At 42.7% G+C, this 20,753-nt stretch overlaps 1 protein-coding gene across 1 annotated transcript in view; it reads left to right on the top strand.

Annotated features, from left to right (window-relative positions):
• Positions 1-2,644: 2,644 nt before the first annotated feature.
• rnf11b (ring finger protein 11b) overlaps positions 2,645-20,753 on the top strand; it is a 28,844-nt gene continuing 10,735 nt past the window's right edge. Inside the window, exons 1-2 of the mRNA XM_055641784.1 lie at positions 2,645-3,233; positions 19,431-19,600. Coding sequence (XP_055497759.1) covers positions 3,114-3,233; positions 19,431-19,600 — 290 coding nt within the window. The 5' untranslated portion in view covers positions 2,645-3,113. The remainder of the gene's footprint in view (positions 3,234-19,430; positions 19,601-20,753) is intronic.

The raw sequence follows: 20,753 nt of genomic DNA, 5'->3' as shown, positions 1-20,753 counted from the left end.
TTAATGAGCAATTTTGGACCACTTTAATGCTTGTGTAATTTTAAAGTGTCGAGTCAAAAAATTATTAAAGTGCTGTCAGTTGATGCAATGAATTTGTGCATTGAACTGCAAGGACTTGTAGAACCTTATACTCATCTTCGACAGTTCACAATGTCAATTCAGACCATTTTTTATGTGGATTAGCAGAATAGGATTATTCCTATTCCATCGTAGAGAAATTGCAGTCAGTTCATATTGGAGGGAAAAATAACTCAAAATTCCTTCCAACTTTAGTAGAGAAGGTTCAAGCATAGATTTTTTTTTCAAACAAATGTCAATTGTTATCTAGACACACAAATTGCTGACGAGTTCAAAAATGTTAATCACAAACATTTCTGCACTCACTTCTTTGGTAAGGAGTTATATTCAGCATTCTCATTCTACCTAAACTCTCCCCTCTTTTACCAATCTAGATTCTTATATTGGGTACTGGCATACACCATCATAATTTCTCTGCTCTCACTCACTCTAAGCTGAACTCATGGCACTCCAAATGAAATGCTGATACTTTCATTGAATCTGCTGCTATCATTTTGTTGCTGTTATTTGGCAAGCAGTACTTGAACACTAATTCCCCAATATCTTCTTGTATCTCCCATTGGATCATGGCTTCTTCACCAAAGTTGTAATTACTTCAATTCTGTCACTGATCTTATCTGTCTGGGTATACCCTCTAGTCAAGAGAGAGGCAGGAGGAGATATAGAGATAGGAAAAATAAATCAGTCGGTCAGGTGTTGATATTACAATTTGCATATTCATCTCGCATCCGCAAATCCCATATTTCCTTCCCCACACTTTTTCCCTCCCTCATTTCACCCATATCCCTTCTTCTGGCTCCAGATTTAGTGCTCTAAGAAATGTCAGGGTTATAATATTATAAATGTCCAGAAGTGTTCTCATATTCGGACTAGTTCATTTTCTCACTCAACAACTTCCTGTATTAAGATACGCTATTCTCATTTTTCCCTAACCAACTACAAGTTTTTGTTTTGAATACCACAACATTCTCCATATGTGCCTCTCGTCGTCCCCTTAGTCATTCTAATCTCCCTTGCCTTCCAATCTGCCCCTCCTCTTTATATTTTTCCTCTCTTTAGATCTGACTCTGCAGCTTGAAAAATAATTAGCCCTAATGAGTCTCATTGACTCATAATGAGCCGTAGTCACACAGCATGGAAAAGGGCCATTTGTCACACAGCATGGAAAAAGGCAATTTGTGTCAACTCATGCATCTAAACTAGTTCCATTTATCTACATTTGGCCCATACATAAATATCTAAACCATATCTATCCATGCACCTGTCTAAATGTATTTTAAATGTTGTAATTGTACCTGCCTCAGCTACTTCCTCTGGCAGTGATGTCATAGACCCACACCTTATGTGTGAAACTCTTGCTCCTCGGGTTCCTACTAAATTTTTCCCTCTCGCCTTAAAATTATGTCCTCTAGTTCTTGTAGAAACAAGGAAATTCAGATGCTGGTTAATACACAAAGGGACACAAAGTGCTGGAGTAACAGCATGTCAAGAAGCATCTCTGGAGAACATGTATAGGTGATGCTTCAGGACATCGTCTAAGGAAAGATCTGGACCCGAAATGTCGCCTATCCATGTTCTCCAGAGATGCTGCCTAACGCGCGGAATTACTAAAATCATGCGGAATTACGGAATTACTAAAGCACTTTGTGTCAGTTTTCCTCTAGTTCTTGATTGCTCTACTCTGGGGAAAACGACTGTACATTCCCCAATCTATTGTTTTTTATATAAACCAGCATTTCCCTCTGCAGTTCCTAATTGTTACACCCTATCTATTCCATATGATTAATTGTTTCCATTCTAGATTAGAAATAGTTATAGTCAGTCTTGAGAAGTTGTCGATCTGAAACATATATTTGTCGGTGCTGCATGGTTGTTTTTTTGTTTAAATTTCTGGCATCCACGAAATTTCACTTTTAAAACCAAAACTTTTTTAAGGTATGGCACAGTCGAAATGTAGGAAAGGCAGCAACCGATTTGCAAAGGAAGCTCTGGGAGAAGGAAACGAGGTCCACACAACATCTGGAGTGGGTAAAGCATTGAAAGTATGGACGGTAGACAAAAATGCTGGAGAAACTCAGCGGGTGCATCATGCTGCTGCACCCACTGAGTTCCTCCAGCATTTGTGTCTACCTTCGATTTCCCAGCATCTACAGTTCCTTCTTAAACGAAAGTATGGACGGTATGTTTTGAGTGGATACCAGCAATTTGGTACAACCACATCCCACCCTCGCGTAGGGTGCAGGTGCTGGTTTACGCCGAAGATAGACACAAAATGCTGGAGTAACTCAGTCGGTTAGGCAGCATCACTGGAGAGAAATGATGGGTGGCATTCCTGGTCGAGACCCTGCTTCAGACTGAGAGTCAGGGGAGAGATAATCTAGAGATCAAAGCAGACGATGATAAGGAAATATGGAATGATTCATTGTTAGCTGAGGGGGAGGTGACAAGGAGGCATACAACAGTAAAATTAATGTCACTGATTGTATGCAACCACTTCCACCTACATTGCAGCTTCGTTCCGAGTGGTCGCAACAATCCGCTGACGTCAGTGTGCGTGCATCGGGCAGTGACGTAATACGCAAATCCTCACGCAAACAGGCCAGTTTTGAGGCGCAGGGAGGAAGAAGACGATGAAATAAAGGGGAAAGCTGCAGTTGAGGGGTGTAGGCGGAAGATTCAGTAATCCAGCGGGCTCCTTTGTTAGAAAACACAACTGCCACATGTTTAATAAAACACTTGATCGTCTTGTATTAATTGAAAGCTGGTAGTCCCCGGCTGTCTCCTCACCCGCCTCCGAGTGTCGGGGCGGCTTGTTATTTGTTTCCTATTCCCGCAGCACGAAGCTGCGCGGCCTTGCTCCTGGCAGAAGGAAATGCTCTGCGATTACTGGTGAAAGAAAACAAAGCAGTGACGGTCCTCCGAAAGAAACATTTATTTCAATTACATCGTTTTCCACCCGTTTGTTCCTCCTCACCACCTCCCCCCTTCCCGGTCAAGCAGTAATGGTAAATGCGGTGTAAATTTTAAGGAGAAATATGGGAAATTGTTTGAAATCTCCGACGTCTGACGACATTTCTTTGCTTCATGAGTCTTCTGACCGGGCGAGTTACGGAGATGGCACCGAAATAGACCAGGAGCCGCCGCCGCCATATCAGGTTTGTCTTTGTCTTTTTTTGGCAAGTTTCTTTGTCATATGGCTCTCAATGCACCGGGATCCTGGGTTGCTGCCAGTGTTTAAACAGATCCATTGTCGGATTTCATTTAACGTTTATTATTTTCATTATCTGCATTTAGTCAATGGGGATTAAACACCTTTGCTCCCCGCCCCCCTGCCTACCAGACATGCGAGTTGAAATTATGTACAGTATTTTAAAGTTCGGCCAATGACTTGCTTATTATAACTGCAAATCAAACGAAATGTTATACGTTCAAATCATGGACTTAACATTTTGAAAACTCCTAAGATATTGTTTTCCATTTCATTATGGAACGGTGTAATAATTAAATGCGCAGTACTCCGTAATATTCGTTGTGGTATTGATACATTTTTTGGCACAATTAATGTAGTCGAGGAAAACAGGACGGCCTTGTGAAATCAGTATACTGTTGTGTCTGCAGTAAATAAGGAATCGTTGGTTTCCTATTTCAGAGGCAGATTATGATTCTATAAAGATGTATGTTTCTATTTGTATTGATTGCCTCTTCTGAACTTGAACAGATCTATGAGTAATACCTTAAAATCATAGTGCAATGTTTGACATACTCAAGAAAAACACCCATTTCGCAGAACTTGTGCAATTTGTAAATCCCCTTGCCATGCAAGAATGAGTATTCTTCCTTCTACTCTTTGTTTTGACCTAAGCCTTTTCCATGTGATCCGACATCATTATTCTTTGTGGAATCAAGCTCGTTGCTCTCGTCGTTCCCCACATTTGCCCATCCCATTTTCACGATGTGAATTGTCTTCAGTTGCCTTTTAACCAAGTGAAAGTAAAATGTTTTTTTTAACTATTCAGAGTTACTGGTATGTTTTATGCTGAACTATAGTTCATAAGTTTAAACACAAAGAAACCAAATAGTTGGCAAACTTTGTTAAAGGTCAAATGTGATGCAGAGAAAACATAATACTTTACAAAAGCATTTTCTTTGAGGGAAAATGTCAAACATTTTGTTCTGTTCTAAATTTTATGAATTTATAATATAATATATTTTGTGCCCCCTTTCACTTTTTTGTTGTTGCAACTACTGAGGCAGACTCGCTTCCACCTTTTTAATATCTAGGTTTTGGGCAAAAATGTTAATTTATTTTATTGACTATTGATCTTGATGCAGCCCCATGCCCATTTCCAGAGTTTGAAGATCAAAATTGTCAACGATAGATAAATGGTTTGTCTGAAATGCAAATAAATCTACCTTGACCTACAAGTTATTTAAACTTAATACTTCATTCCACCCCTCACTCATCTTTGCTACCCTCTCATCCAAACATCAAAAATTAACGAATCTTTGTCACTTTAATTGAGCCCATCTTTTTGTACCATTTCCACCCTTAAATTATGCTCTGTAAGATATATCACTGATTCCCTTTACACTTTTATCTCTGAACCACTGGTCACCCAGCTTTCCTTCCTATCACCCATGTTAGCTGATATAATACACTCTATCCTAAATGATTTTCAAAGGTAAACTATCCCTGCCTGCTTGTCTAATCCTGTCATAGAAACATAGAAACATAGAAATTAGGTGCAGGAGTAGGCCATTCGGCCCTTCGAGCCAGCACCGCCATTCAATATGATCATGGCTGATCATCCAACTCAGTATCCCGTACCTGCCTTCTCTCCATACCCCCTGATCCCCTTAGCCACAAGGGCCACATCTAACTCCCTCTTAAATATAGCCAATGAACATGCCTCAACTACTCTCTGTGGCAGAGAGTTCCAGAGATTCACCACTCTCTGTGTGAAAAAAGTTCTTCTCATCTTGGTTTTAAAGGATTTCCCCCTTATCCTTAAGCTGTGACCTCTTGTCCTGGACTTCCCTAACATCGGGAACAATCTTCCTGCATCTAGCCTGTCCAACCCCTTAAGAATTTTGTAAGTTTCTATAAGATCCCCTCTCAATCTCCTAAATTCTAGAGAGTATAAACCAAGTCTATCCAGTCTTTCTTCATAAGACAGTCCTGACATCCCAGGAATCAGTCTGGTGAACCGTCTCTGCGCTCCCTCTATGGCAATAATGTCCTTCCTCAGATTTGGAGACCAAAACTGTACGCAATACTCCAGGTGTGGTCTCACCAAGACCCTGTACAACTGCAGTAGAACCTCCCTGCTCCTATACTCAAATCCTTTTGCAATGAAAGCTAACATACCATTCACTTTCTTTACTGCCTGCTGCACCTGCATGCCTACCTTCAATGACTGGTGTACCATGACACCCAGGTCTCGCTGCATCTCCCCCTTTCCCAATCGGCCACCATTTAGACTTGTCTGTAGACTGTCTGTAGACTTTTAAAATGTTGACCCCATTCTTTTAGCCAGATGAAAATGCACTTGCCTAGTTCAGTTCTTGTTCATACAGATACAATCAGGGAAACTCCTGCAAGTTACTTCCTGTTTCATTACTTTTACCTATTGTCCTCCATAGGTTCTTGATTCCCCGTTTACTGTCAACATCCTGGCCCTCAATGTTATCTAAGGACAGCACCAGTTTCCACAAGAACACTTGCTGTATACAATTCATCTTGGCTGTATCTTTTTAGATCCCTCCCTTCGCTCTAAATTATCAGATTTTGTCCAATAGCTGGACATGAAAGAGTAAAAATTGTTTGATTAAATATCACATTATCTTGGAGTCATTATCTTGGACCTAACTATAAACTTGGCTTGCAGGCCGTCAATCCACGTCATCTGAATGAAACTGATTGATACCTTTAATTTTGTTTAACCATGAGCAGTCCTTCCATCCATGCTATCAATAAATAGTCATAGTTCCACCTTTTGTGAAGTTGCCAGACTTGCCCCTGTCACAGTACATCTGCTGGTGAAACTATCATTGGTATATTTGTTACTTTTATCTGCCAATTTCAGTGCACTTGTAGCCAGCTATTATTTCTGTAAAACCTGGGGTCATCCACAACCTTGCCTAATCACACCAAGTTCCATTTACTATTTGCATCTATGGTTGCTAACCTACATTGGTTACCAGATAAGGGACAGCCTCCATTTTAAAATTTGTATTGATTTTTAAATCTATCCTGAGCATTGCCCCTCTTTTTCTCTTGTCCAAATCAAGAGCTCCTCCAATTCTTGCACTTCAGCAGTGCTTCGATGTGTGACCATGCTAAAGATTACATTTAAATAAAGGGTGTAGTCGGAGACACAAGGAACCTTCTGACCTGAAACATCACTTATCCATAGATGCTGCCTGACGTTCTGAGTCATTCCAGCACTTTGTTTTACTGGGTATAGTAAATCTAGTCAGATGCATCTTTTTTCTTGTGCATGATATGACAATAGACAATAGGTGCAGGAGTAGGCCCTTCGAGCCAGCACTGCCATTCAATGTGATCATGGGTCATCATCCCCAATCAGTACCCCGTTCCTGCCTTCACCCCATATCCACTGACTCCTATCTTTAAGAGCCCTATCAAGTTCTCTCTTGAAAGTATCCAGAGAAGCGGCCTCCATCGCCCCCTAGGCAGAGAATTACACAGACTTGCAACTCTCTGTGAGAAAAAGTGTTTCCCCGTCTCCGTTCTAAATGGCTTGCCCTTTATTCTTAAACTGTGGTCCCTGGTTCTGGACTCCCCCAACATCGGGAACATATATCCCGCCTCTAGCGTGTCCAAACCCTTAATAATCTTATCTGTTTCAATAAAATGTCCTGTCATCCTTCTAAACTCCAGAGTATACAAGCCCAGGCACTCCATTCTCTCAGGACAGTCTCGCCATCCCGGGAATTAATCTTGTGAACCTATGCTGCACTCCCTCAATAGCAAGAATGTCCTTCCTCAAATTAGGGGACCAAAACTGCACATACTACTCCAGGTGTGGTTTCACTAGGGCCCTATACAACTGCAGAAGGACCTCTTTGCTTCTACACTGTGTAGGAGCAAAGAGGTCCTTCTGCAGGCCAACATGCCATTCGCTTTCTTCACTGCCTGCTGCTTACTTTCATTGACCGATGAACAAGGACGCACAGATCCCGTTGTACTTCCCCTTCTCCCAACTTGACACCATTTAAATATGACTAAATATGTTGCTGTAAAACTTTGGGAAATATTGTCAAACACATGGTGCTATTTATTCTTTGTGTAGCCTACAACCTTCATTCAAGTGTTTTGTTTCTTTAAATTGTTTAATGTGTGATATAAAGAAACTTTGATTGCAACCTTTTGATTCTAAGGTTGAATACTCCTATTTAATGGTTACTAATATTTTTAATTTGTGACAACAATATTGGTCTCATCTTTATTTTGACCAGATTTGAAAAGATTTGTTAATATTGCTCATTATTTAGCACATGCATATGACATTTTGCATTGGGTTGTAAATTAAAATCCTCCTACAGATAGCGGTGTATGTAATGTAATCAATGTCTCAATGCTATAGATTGTTACAATGTCAAGCCTGGCTTCCAGGCGAGACCAAAGCGCATATATTTGGTTCGGGTCCAGCCTATCCAGTCTATGCATGCCTAGAATAAAAGATGCTGACAGGCAAAATAAGAGGATGTCACCTTCTGTTTATGCAGAGAGATGATGATCAGACCAAGTAGGGAAAATAAATAAGTACTACACTCCGGGGAGCAACAAAACAATTGTTATACAAAGATATTATAGAAACATTGAAAATAGGTACAGGAGTAGGCCATTCGGCCCTTCGAGCCTGCACCGCCTTTCAATATGATCATGGCTGATCATCCAACTCAGTATCCCGTACCTGCCTTCTCTCCATACCCCCTGATCCCTTTTGCCACAAGGGCCACATCTAACTCCCTCTTAAGTATAGCCAATGAACTGGCCTCAACTACCTTCTGTGGCAGAGAATTCCAGAGATTCGCCACTCTCTGTGTGAAAAATGTTTTTCTCATCTTGGTCCTAAAAGACTTTCCCCTTATCCTTAAACTGTGACCCCTTGTTCTGGACTTCCCCAACATCGGGAACAATCTTCCTGCATCTAGCCTGTCCAACCCCCTAAGAATTTTGTAAGTTTCAATAATATCCCCCCTCAATCTTCTAAATTCTAGCGAGTACAAGCTGAGTCTACCCATTCATTCTTCACATGAAAGTCCTGCCATCCCAGGAATCAATCTGGTGAACCTTTCCTGTACTCCCTCTATGGCAAGAATGTATTTCCTCGGGTTAGGAGATCAAAACTGTACACAATACGCCAGGTGTGGTCTCACCAAGGCCCTGTACAACTGTAGTAGAACCTCCCTGCTCCTATACTCAAATTATTTTGCTATGAATGCAAACATACCATTCGCTTTCTTCACTGCCTGCACTTGTTTGTTGCAAAAAGTCAAACATCCAAACTATTTTGAATTCTGAATGAACTTTTTGTAATGATTCTTGAGTATTCCAATTATGGTGTTAACTGCAGTACCATTACATTGAGACATAAGGTAATGTTTCTTTCATGCAGACAAGCCATTTCCAGCAAATACGGGTAGACAAAAATGCTGGAGTAACTCGGTGGGCGAGGAAGCATCTATGGAGCGAAGGAAATAGGTGGCGTTTCGGGTCGAGACCTTTCTTCAGACTGATGTGAGGTGAGGGGGGGAGAAGAAAGGAAGAGGCGGAGACAGTGGGTTGACGGAGAGCTTGGAAGGGGAGGAGAAAGCAGGGACTATCTGAAATTGGCCAAATCAATATTCATACCGCTGGGGTGTAAACTGCCCAAGCGAAAAATGAGGTGCTGCTCCTCCAATTTACGGTGGGCCTCACTCTGGCCATGTAGGAGGCCCAGGACAGAAAAGTTGGATTCGGAATGGGAGGGGCAGTTGAAGTGCTAAGCCACCAGGAGATCAGGTTGGTTATTGGGAATCGAGCGGAGGTGTTGGGCGACACGATCGCCAAGCCTGCGTTTGGTCTCACCGATGTAGAGCAGCTGACACCTAGAGCAGCGGCTACAATACATGGCCTTCCGAAGGTGGGGTGCAATGGGTGCGGTCGCACCCCCCTTTTTTCCAGAGTTTAAAAAAAATCCAGAGTGAAAAAAAAAATTGGGGCGCAATATTTTTTTATCCTACTCCAGGACAGAGGGAGCCTTGCCTTTAGGCTCATTGGCTCTCTTGCAGCCATACTGCCACTGAATGAATCGTGGAGTTGCGCTCGTTGACCGAGAGGGCAGAGGTTTGTTCTTCCCCCAGAGCGGCTCGTTGTCGCCATCGTTGCTCGCTCGTCGAGTCCGGGCAGCTCACGCTGCGAAACTTGAGGGCAAGACTTTCGAATGCGGCGTCGGCAGCAAACTTCTCCCTGGCCAGGTTCTCTAAGATCAGAGAGATGAGATTGAAGGAGGTGCAAATGAACCTCTACTGTACCTGGAAACAAAAGTCATTTAGACTGGGCATGTCTTTGGCCTTTTCCAATTGAAGTTTTGTACAGCATGAAATGAATAATCTAACTATAGAAACTTGTTTGTAACTATAAGACACCACTCTCGGTACAGGTATATTTGATATAAGCATCACAAATTGCATTTACTACCTGCTCATTCTTTCCTTTTTCTTTGATCTTGTATTCTAACTATCAACTTGCATGTAGAAAGGAACTGTAGATAATGGTTTAAACCAAAGACAGACACAAAATGCTGCATCTCTGGAGAGAAGGAATTGGTGATGTTTCGGGGTGAGACCCTTCATCAGACCTGAAGAAGTTTCTCGACCTGAAACGTCATCCATTCCTTCTTTCCAGAGATGCTGCCTGTCCCGCTGAGTTATTCCAGCATTTTGTCTATCTTCAAAAAGTTTATACCCCAGCTTATTTGAAACTCCATTTTTTGCTTCATTAGTTATCTTTTTGCAAATTGTGCCATATCTTCTTTGCCTGGCATTCTTTACTCATCTAGAATTCTCTGACAAATATTGTCCTTTGTTTCAGCCCCACGCTGGGTTCTTGCTATATCTTAATCTATCTCGCATACCTTACTTTGCATGTAGATATAACATATTCTCTCCTGTGTTATGTCCTGCTTCCAACAAAAACCATTGTCCAAATTAGTGCCCCAAATTTCGCATTCTGTTTTTTAATGTCATTCTACTTCTTTGTAGATAGCATTAAGGGCCTGTCCCACTTACGTGTCCTTGGCACGCAAATTACGCAACCTCGTGGTCGCGTTGAGCAGCGATGGTCCCGCGAAGGTCGGGCGTGATTACGTGCATCCGTCTGGAGCGCGTGACGTCATTTGAAGATGGACACAAAGCTGGAGTAACTCAGCGGAACCGGCAGCATCTCTGGAGAGAAGCAGTGGGTGACGTTTCGTGTCGAGACTCTTCAGTCTGAAAAGAGGGTCTTGACCCAAAACGTCACCCATTGCTTCTCTCCAGAGATGCTGCCGGTCCCGCTGAGTTACTCCTACATTTTGTATCCATCTTCAATTTTCTTGGCCCCGCTCTGGGAGTAGAAGTGGAGGCGGACCCGGACCGCAACGGCCGTGAGCCCCAGGCCGAGCTCGGCGATCGTTTGCCTGCTTCTGCTGCTGTTGAAAGTGAGTCGTTGCGTCGCGCCAGGGTCTTGGGCCTGTCCCACTTTGGCCGTCAGTTCCGCGACAGGCTGTTGGCGAGCGAAGATTTTGTTCAATACAAAAATTTCGGAGCCCCGTGCGATGTCGGGCACATCTCCATACCCCTCCGCGCTTCTCAGTGGGATCGGCCCCTCGCGGCCCTATGATGCCCATGCGCCTCAACGCGACCACAAGGTCACGTAATCTGCGTGTCAAGGGCACGTAAGTGGGACAGGCCCTTTATTTTGTACTTACAGTGCATTCAGAAAGTATTCAGACCGCTTCACATTTTCTATATTTTATTACGTTACGGCCTTATTTTAAAATGGATTCCATTCTTTTTTTCATCATCAATCTATACGCAATACCCCATAATAAAAAAGCAAAAACAGGTATTTAGAAATTTTTGCAAAGTAATTAAAAAGAAATAATTGAAATATCACATTTACATAAGTATTCAGACCCTTTGCTTTGAGACTCAAATTGATTCATCCTGTTTCCATTGATTAACCTTGATGTTTCTACACTGACTGTCCATTATCATTTATTACTTGGAATTGCACCATTTTAATAGAAATAATATGTTATATTTTTCAAATCTTTATTTTATTGTTAACATTCTTTACAAATTATAGATCCATTGCAGCAACAGTGTGTATATATACAGGTTTAAAATGACCGTACACATTTTAAGCACTTCGCTATTTGTGTAAGCTACCTTTTGTAGTGTGATTGGTCCAATGGTATGGGTGCTAAACCTACTGACAGCACATAGGTAAATATGAAGTAGACAAAAATGCTGGAGAAACTCAGCGGGTGAGGCAGCGTCTATGGAGAGAAGGAACAGGTGAAGTTTCGAGTCAAGACCCTTCTCCAGACTGATGTGGGGGGGGGGGGGGGGGGGGAAAAAAGAAAGGAAGAGACTGAGACAGTAGGCTTGTGGGAGAGCTGGGGAGGAGAAAGAGGCAGAAAGGAAGGACTTTCTGGAATTGGAGAAGTCAATGTTCATACCACTGGGGTGTAAACTACCCAAGCAAACTATGAGATGCTGTTCCTCCATTTTGTGCTGGGTCTCACTCTGGCAATGGAAGAGGCCCAGGACACAAAGGTCAGATTGGGAATGGGAGGAGGAGTTGAGGTGCTGAGCCACCAGGAGAGCAGGTTGGTTATTGCGAACTGAGCGGAGGTGTTGGGAGCGATTGCCAAGCCTGTGCTTGGTCTCGCCGATGTAGAGAAGTTGACACCTGGAACAGCGGATGCAGTAGATGAGGTTGGAGGATGTGCAGGTGAACTTCTTCCTCACCTGGAAAGACTCCTTGGGTCCTTGGATGGGGTCAAGGGGGGAGGGAACAGCCTCTGCAGAAAGGGGAGGAGATGGGAAGATGTGGCCTCTGCAGAAAGGGGAGGAGATGGGAAGATGTGGCCAATGGTGGGATTTGGTTGGAGGTGGCGAAAATGTTGGAGGATTATATGTCGGATGGCTGATAGGGTGGATGGTGAGGTCAAGGGGGACTCTGTCCTTGTTACGAGTAGGGTGATGGGGAGTGAGAGCGGAGCTGTGGGATATAGAAGAGACCCTGGTGAGAGCCTCATCTATAATAGAAGAGGGGAACCCCCGTTCCCTAAAGAATGAGGACATCTCCGATGCCCTGGTCTGGAACACCTCATCCTGGGTGCAGATGCGGTGTTAATGGAGGAATTGGGAGTAAGGGATAGAGTCCTTGCAGGGTGCAGGGTGGGAAGCAGTGTAGTCCAGATAGCCATGGGAGTCAGTGGGTTTGTAGTAGATGTTGGTCAATAGTCTGTTACCTCGATGAAGATGGTGAGGTCTGGAAACGGTAGGGAGATGTCGGAAAGAGTCCAGGTGTATTTGAGTGCCGGATGGAAGTTAGTGGTGAAATGGATGAGGTGCAGTTGATAGGGTGCAGGAGGTAGCACCAATGCAGTTGTCAATGTAACGGAGATAGAGCTTGGGGGTAGGGCCACGATGCTCCTTGAACAAGGATTGTTTGACGTACCCTACAACGAGGCAGGCATAACTGGGGCCCCATATGCGGCCCATTGCTACGCCTTGGAATTTGAGGAAATGGGAGGAGTCGGGAGAATAAGTTGTGAAGACATATAGAGAGTACAAAGAGATGCAGATTAAACAAGTAGGCAAATATCTGACTACAAACTTGGATTATGTGAAATCTTTTTCATGGGAAAAATAACGATTAACCACACTATGAATGAGTGCGGGGACCTGAAGTGTACAGGATCTGTGTGCCATGTGCATAATCAGTCATACTCTTGTATGCAGGTACTGCAGATGATTAGGAAAACTAACAATGGTCATTGTTTATGCAAGGGGAATTGAATAACAGAAGTAGGAAGATTATGCTTCATAACAGGACATTGGTGAGGCCTCCATCTGGAGTACTCTGCATAATGTTGCACTTGGAAAGGATGACAATGCATTAGAAGCAGTCTAGGAGTCTCCAGACTAATATTGATGGCATAGGTGAATTGTCTTATGAGAAACGATTGGGCAAATTTGACTTGAATGTTTGAGGTTCAGTGTGTGGAGACGATTGAAAATGCAAGAATCTGAGGAATCTTTTCAGATTAGATGTGGAGAGGATATTTCCTCTTGTGGGTGAATCTGAATTTAGTCATAATCACATGTCATGTACATGGACTCGACCTTGCCACCAAGATGCCCATTTGCCTGGGATTAAACCCATTCCTATCCATGAACCAGGATTCAAATTACTTTTGTTTTGTACCTTGTTATTTTACCTTTTTCATTGATTTCCGATGGCAGCTTGTTGCATATACCCGCCACCCTCTGTGTGGAAAAAAGTTGCTCCCCCGGTTTCTAATAAATCTTTCTCTTCTCCCTTCGAACCTATGCCCTCTAATTCTTGATTTCCACTACCCTGGGGGGCTCTGTATCTTGAGTATTCCCCATGATTTTATACATCTCTAAGATCACACCAGCCTCCTGTGTTCCAAGGAACAAAGTCCTAGCCTGCCCAAACTCTTCCTATAGCTCGGGTCCTTGCGTCCTGGTTACATCCTCGTAAATCTTTTCTGCACGATGTCCAGGTTAATGGCATCTTTCTTATGGCAGGTTGACGAAATCTAAAGATTTGGACAACTATAACATAACTTTATTCAATTCCGTGACTGAAGGCCAGTGTGTCAGAAGCCTCCTTCATCACCCTATTTACCCATGATGCCACTTTCTGGGAAAGGTGTATTTGTACTCTTAGATCTCTGTGCACTACAACAAACTACAATGCTTTACAACATTCTCCAGGGCCCTACTGTTCACTGTTTGACTTCCTAATATGCAACACCTCACACTTGTCTGAATTAAACCCCTTTTGTCATTCCTTGACGTGCTTGCCCAGCTGATCAAAGTTCCACTAATTCTTAATAATCATCTTCACTGTTTACAATAACACCATAGTCACTGATTTGCCTTGCTGTTTAAAAATAAGGCATTCAAAGCGGGCGAAGCAGAATTTCTTTGAGATTCACGAGCCTTTGGCAGAGACTTGAGTATTGTTAACTCTGAATTGGAAGTTAGCTAAAACAAGGAAGTGAGAGATTAGTTTAGGTACATGAGAATATGATGTTGATGTTAGCAGAGATCAGCTGTCATTAAACAATGAAGTAGGCTTCAGTGACCACGTAGCTCACTTGCTCACTCTTGGTTTGGATTCTAAAAGTGGCTGTAATCTTGGTATCACGGTTCTTATCTGTAAAGTGACCACGAGAAAGTTGATGTTGCAAACACTAATCAACATAGATTCTCTCATTTCAAAATGACCATAGAAGTAATTACTTCAATCTCTGCTGCCAAGTAACAATACTTAAGCTGTGTATTGTCACCCAATGCCTAAGATCAGCAGTGGCTCTTCAAACCTGCTGCACTGATCCATAAGATCATGACTGATCAAATCTTGGCCTCAACTCTGCACTCCTATCTATTCCTCGATATTTAATTTCTCTATTGTTCAATCCTTATGCTTCCATTTGCAGAACCAAGGTCATGCCAACCATAGCCATTGAGTGACTACACAACTTATGTGCATATTTGGCAGGTGAGCCTGAAGTCATTATTGACTCGTTCATTGAATCTCCCAAGCGAATTTTTGCCAAATTGGTCCCATAACAATCTGCCTGTGCTGCACAATGCCTCTGACGGTTATGGTCTATGATGAGAACCTGGAAGAAGTATATTACTTTCCATATTTTGGAAGCTGCCTCTGGGCAAAAGCAGACATTAAATACTGACCCCAGTGTTGCCTCTAAGCACCATCATTTGCTGTATTGGGTAAAGCTGAAGATCTCAAACCCAACACCAAGCTTATAATGGTTGGGCAGCAGTGATTGCTGCACCCTGCATGATTCAGAGACAGTCTATCCAGAGAAGCTTCTCAAAGCATAGACAGGTACCACTAATGATCTTTTGCAAATTCCTCCATATCAATTGGCAGAATAAATTAGCCAACATCTGTGTCCTTGGCAACAAGATTGGTATTACACTCTACTAGCTCCAAATGATGGACCATATCATTCACATGCCTGACACCAGATCCAGAAGCAGTCATTCTACTCCAAATAGTTTCTCAGCAAGAGATTGCCAAGAATGTTCTCAAAGCATCTTTGGGAATGTACAACATAAAATGTCATTTGGACATATCAAGCTTATGCTAGTTTACCCATCCTTCACGCTGCACTTGTTTTGCAATCTCAATGTTCATTGACTTGCCCAGTTCTTCTGCTACCCATTAACACAGAGGCCATTTGCCATGACAAATTAACTTGCCCAATGGAGGCAGGTGGATAAGCAAAACACAAAGTGCTGTAGTAATTCAGTGGATCAGGCAGCACTATTATATAGAAGCGTAGGAAAATAGGTGCAGGAGTACGCCATTCAGCCCTTCAAGCCAGCACCGCCATTCAATATGATCATGACTGATCATCTAAAATCAGTACCCCGTTCCTGCTGTTTCCGCATATCCCCTGATTCCTTTAGCCCTAAGCGCAGTTTAGGGAATAGATAAGTGATGGTTTGGGTTGGGGTGCTTTTTCAGACTGATTACAGTAGGGAAAGCTGGAAATTAGGTGGGGATGGATCAGAGCCTGACACATGATAGCAGGATATGAGGGGGGAGAGGGGGGGGGGTGTATTGGCAGATAGGTGGACAAAGACTAGAGATGATAAGGAGGCCAGAAGTTGACAGGAGAAAAGAATTAAATGTAAACCAGAGGGAGGTATATATGTGGATGTGGATGGAAAAGGGAGGAGGGATAGTGGGTGAAATGGATGTATAGGGGTGAGAGGGGGTTACAAGAAAGAGGAGGAAAGGGTCACCAGGGGGTACCTTTTGGTTGTAAGCTCCCCAAGCGGAATGAGATTTTGTATGTGGACTTTGTGTGTGGGCTCCCACTGACAATGGAGGAGGCCCAGGACCGAAATATCAGTATGGTAATTGGAAAGGGAGTTAATGATTAGCAACCAGGAGATCCAGCAGGTTTTGGCAGACCAAGCGTGTGTTTAGCAAAAAGGTTCCATTTGGCAAAATACTTGGTCTCATCGATTTGAGGGGGGCAACGTCAGAAGCACTGAATGCGGTAGATGAGATTTGTTGAGGTGCATTTGAACCTGCGTCTCGCCTTGAAAGTCTGCTGTGGTCCCTGGATGGTGGTGAGGGTGGAGGTGTAGGGGCAGGTGTTACATCCTGGGAAAGTACTCGGTATGGGACCGTTTTGGATGGGATGAATGAATGAACCAAGGAATTGCAGAAGGCGTGGTTTCTACAGAAACGGTTGGGGATGTGAAGATGTGACTGCTGGTGGGATCACGTTGAAGATGGTAGAAATGCTGGTGAATGATATGTTGGCTGTGGGGTTAAAGGATGAGGACGAGGGGAACTCCATATCTACTAATCTCTTAATTATGTGGTATTCCTTACTTTACAACAGAGATATTCTGGACAACCTCCATAGGAAATTCATTGACAATGTACCTTGTAAGTCAGTTATAAACAACTAATTTGGGAATTGCATAATCTTCTTGGCATAAATCAAACCAGTGTTTCCTCTGATACGATTTTCTCTTTCAGTTTATCATTTTTTGTCTAGTTCTGATGTTGCTAGATAAAATGTGGTAAGTAAGGAAGTGGCTAAATGGGGGGAAAAATAATAAATTGCATCTTGCTTTGAAATAGTAAAACATTGTTTTAATGGGCTGACCATATGGTGAGTTAAGTGATTGGAAGCTATTTTGCAAGAAGGTCTAGAACAATTCACAGAATTAGACTGGAATATAAATAAAGAGCAATGTTTGTAGAAAATTAATGGCAGGCAATACATATCAAGGATAAATGGGCATTTGTTTGTGAAAACAATACTGAACGTACTCTTGCGAGGTGGCATTTATGGAGAGCCTTTTCATAAAGTGGAAATGTGGAGGGAAAATACCTGTAAAAGGGTAGAGACTGACACAGATGATTTATTCACTGCAAGTTGGAACGTTGTGTTAGTTGGATACAACTGGCAGAGCATCCCAACTTCTATACTCAGTTCCCTGAATGATGAAGGCTAGAGAAAAATGTCTGTAATAGGATAAAGCGTAACATTGATGGTTTGTGCTGGGAGACTGAAGACCTGTTTGCAGTTGATTTGTCTGGAAATGAAAAGGGAAATGAACGCAGAAAAAGAGGAGAGAAAATTTCAGTGCAGGAACTAATTTACCCCTTTGCATTGGAAAAGGCAACCCCAGTCTGGCACTGCAGGGGTCCAACATGATTGAATTCATTGTTTATAATCTAAAACTGAAAAAAAACTCTTCTAACTCTTCTACATTAATTTATACAAATCATTTGATATCAATGAACATTTTTGTAAATGGTGTGGGCATTGAATTGGAGTGTGTGTGTGTGTCTGACTAACTATAGTTGAAATAAGTAAAGACACATGGACAGCTACATGGATAGGAAAGCTTTAGAGGGATCAATCAAGGCAGGTGGGACTAGTGTAGATTGGGCATCTTAGTCGACATGGGCACGTTGGGCCAAGTTTCTGTGCTGTATCATCAGGAGAAAATGTCGGAGGTTGAAGGTCGGAATGCAATTTTGGAAGAAACGTCTTATGGTGAGTTTAGTTACAAGTTGGAGAGAAGATCTACATTTGCTGATATAAGAAAACCTACACTTTGGCAACTTCCTAGATTACGCTAGAGAAGGCTGCCGAACAACACATCTGTTGGGGAGCAGTGAGTCACGCGTCTGTGTGTGTGTGTGTGTGCCATCAGTTTTACAGTGTAATAATGGTAAATTCTGATTGTTTTGTCATGTTATGAGAGCAGAATTCCGATCTACACTGCTACTCATTGAAATTTGGCTGGGATGAAAGATAAGTTCATGTTTTTGTTGGTAAGAGCCTTTTTACTGTTGCCATCCAATATATTAACTGTCTCTCGTATAGGTTGTTCTTGGATAAAACAAATTGTTGGAGGAACTCGACAGGCCACATCACCTCTATTGATAAAATAGACTGGCATTGTTTCAAGTGAGACCCTTCAGACTGGAGCAGAGGGACAGCAGCTGGTCGAAAGAGGTGGGGGGGAAGGGGTGGTGCAAGAGCTAGCAAATGATTGGTGGATCCAGGCGAGGAGAGATTGATCCTAAGCACAATTGAGTTGGAGTGAGGAAAGGGGTAGAGATAGTAGCCAAGAATGTAGGTTGAAAGAACAAAAGGAAGGAAACACATATTGGAAACACAATGAACAGCAGATGCTGGAATCTTGTACAAAGCAGTGATGGATTAACTCAGTGGGTCAAGCAGCATCTGTGGCAAGAATGAATAGGTGGGGTTTGGATTAGGACCCTATATGGGGGAGAAAGTTGGAAAGGAGGTGGGGACAGGACTAAGCCTGCTAAGTGATAGGTGTGCTGGGTGAAGAAGGGCTCATTGGTGCCAAAGTGTGGAATCGTATATAGATGTTTACAGGTGTGGCGTTCTGTGCTTCTCTGGCCCTTGGCCTCCTTGATGGTAATTGTGGTTTGATAGGAGCCTTTGAGTTGCTGAACTGCATTTGATTTAACAGTGCGGGACAGTGAAGAACAGTGAACATTTATGATGACTGGTGGTATGCCAGTCGATCAATTGCTTTGCCTAAGATGTTATGACGTTAATTGAATGATGTTGTAACTCCACCTGTCTAGCTCATAGGGGCATATATATGCCGTTACACTCCTGACGTGCTCTGTAGATGGTGAAAAGGCTACTGGGTAGGATGATGAGATTCTAAACACAAAACATCCAGTTCATAACCTGTTCTTGCTGTCATGGTATTAATAAATCATTTGTTTGTCACTTTTTGTCCTTTGCGCTTATTCTGAGCTCTGTCACTGAAGAGAGAATGTTGATTGAGCCAGCATTTATTATCTCAGCTTAATATGGTATAAGGCAGAGTTTTCATCTCCTGTCTGTTGGACTACCCAGCTCATCTTTGCAGTGGTCTGGTTACCTTTGTACTGCTGTCACTAAATGCTGTGTATTACACTCTTGCTGTTGGTAATAGCATATTAATTGTTTCAATGTCTTTAATAATCTTTCTACCCTTAGGAACAGGTTCCAGTTCCCGTTTATCATCCTACTCCAAGTCAGACTCGGCTAGCCACTCAACTTACTGAAGAAGAACAGATCAGAATAGCGCAAAGAATAGGTCTCATCCAGCACCTGCCCAAAGGAATCTATGACCCAGGAAGAGATGGATCTGAAAAGAAAATTAGAGAGTGAGTTTTTAAATTTCATTTTTGAATCACTAATATTACAAAATTACAAATTTGATAATCCTCATAGTAGACAGATCAAGAATATTAAGATGCAAGGAATCCATGGTGACTTAGTAATTTGGATTCGGAACCATGACTGGGTGTTGGTGAAAGGATGTTATTCTGGAGGTCTGTGACCAGTGGTGTTCCACAGAGATCCGTGTTAGGACCTATCACATCTTGGCCATAAATGTAGATGGGTTGTTTGGGAGGTTTGCAGAAAATACCAAAATTGGTAGAGTTGCAGGCAACAGGGATGACTGTCATAGGGTGAGCAGCATCTATACAGATATAAGCAGAGAAATGGCATATGAAATTTAATCTGAGCAAGTGTTGCACTCTGAGAGTTTGAATGTAAGGGGAATGTATACAGTTAATGGCATTATGAGGGGTCTTGGGTCCAAGTCCATAACTTCTTGAAAGTAGCCACATAAGTAGATAGTGGTAAAGAAGGGTGTGTTCAGCTTACCTTAATTGGTCAAGGCATTAAGTGTAAGAGTAGGCAAGTCGTATTGCTGCTTTATAAGTATTTAGGCACATTTGAAGTATTGTGTGCAATTCTGATCAGCCTGGAAATTTTTGATGAGGGTATAGAAGAGGTTTAGACGAGGGAATTAAATGTGACATCTCCAAGTTTGCAGATGACATGAAGCTGTGTGGCAGTGTGAGCTGCGAGGAGAATGCTATGAGGCTGCAGGGTGACTTGGATAGATTGGGTGAGTGGGCAGATGCAAGGCAGATGCAGTATAATGTGGATAAATGTGAGGTTATCCCTTCGGTGGCAAGAACAGGAAGGCAGACTATTATCTGAATGGTGTCATATTAGGAAAAGGGGAGGTGCAACGAGGCCTGGGTGTGCTTCTACATCAGTCACTGAACGCATGCAGGTACGGCAGGCAGTGAAGAAAGCTAATGGCATGTTGGCCTTCATTGTGAGAGGATTTGAGTTTAGGAGCAAAGAGGTCCTACTGTGGTTCTACAGGGCCCTGGAGAGAATGCACCTGGAGTATCGTGTGCAATTTGGGTTGCCTAATTTGAGGAAGGACATTATAGAAGGACATTTGAGGAAGGACATTTCCAGCGTAGGTTCACCAGGTTAATTCCCGGGGCGGCA

Source organism: Leucoraja erinacea, chromosome 10, assembly GCF_028641065.1.
Source record: "Leucoraja erinacea ecotype New England chromosome 10, Leri_hhj_1, whole genome shotgun sequence".
NCBI lineage: Eukaryota > Metazoa > Chordata > Chondrichthyes > Rajiformes > Rajidae > Leucoraja > Leucoraja erinaceus.
Note: the sequence above shows the minus strand (reverse complement) of the source record. Positions and strands in the feature narration are given on the sequence as shown.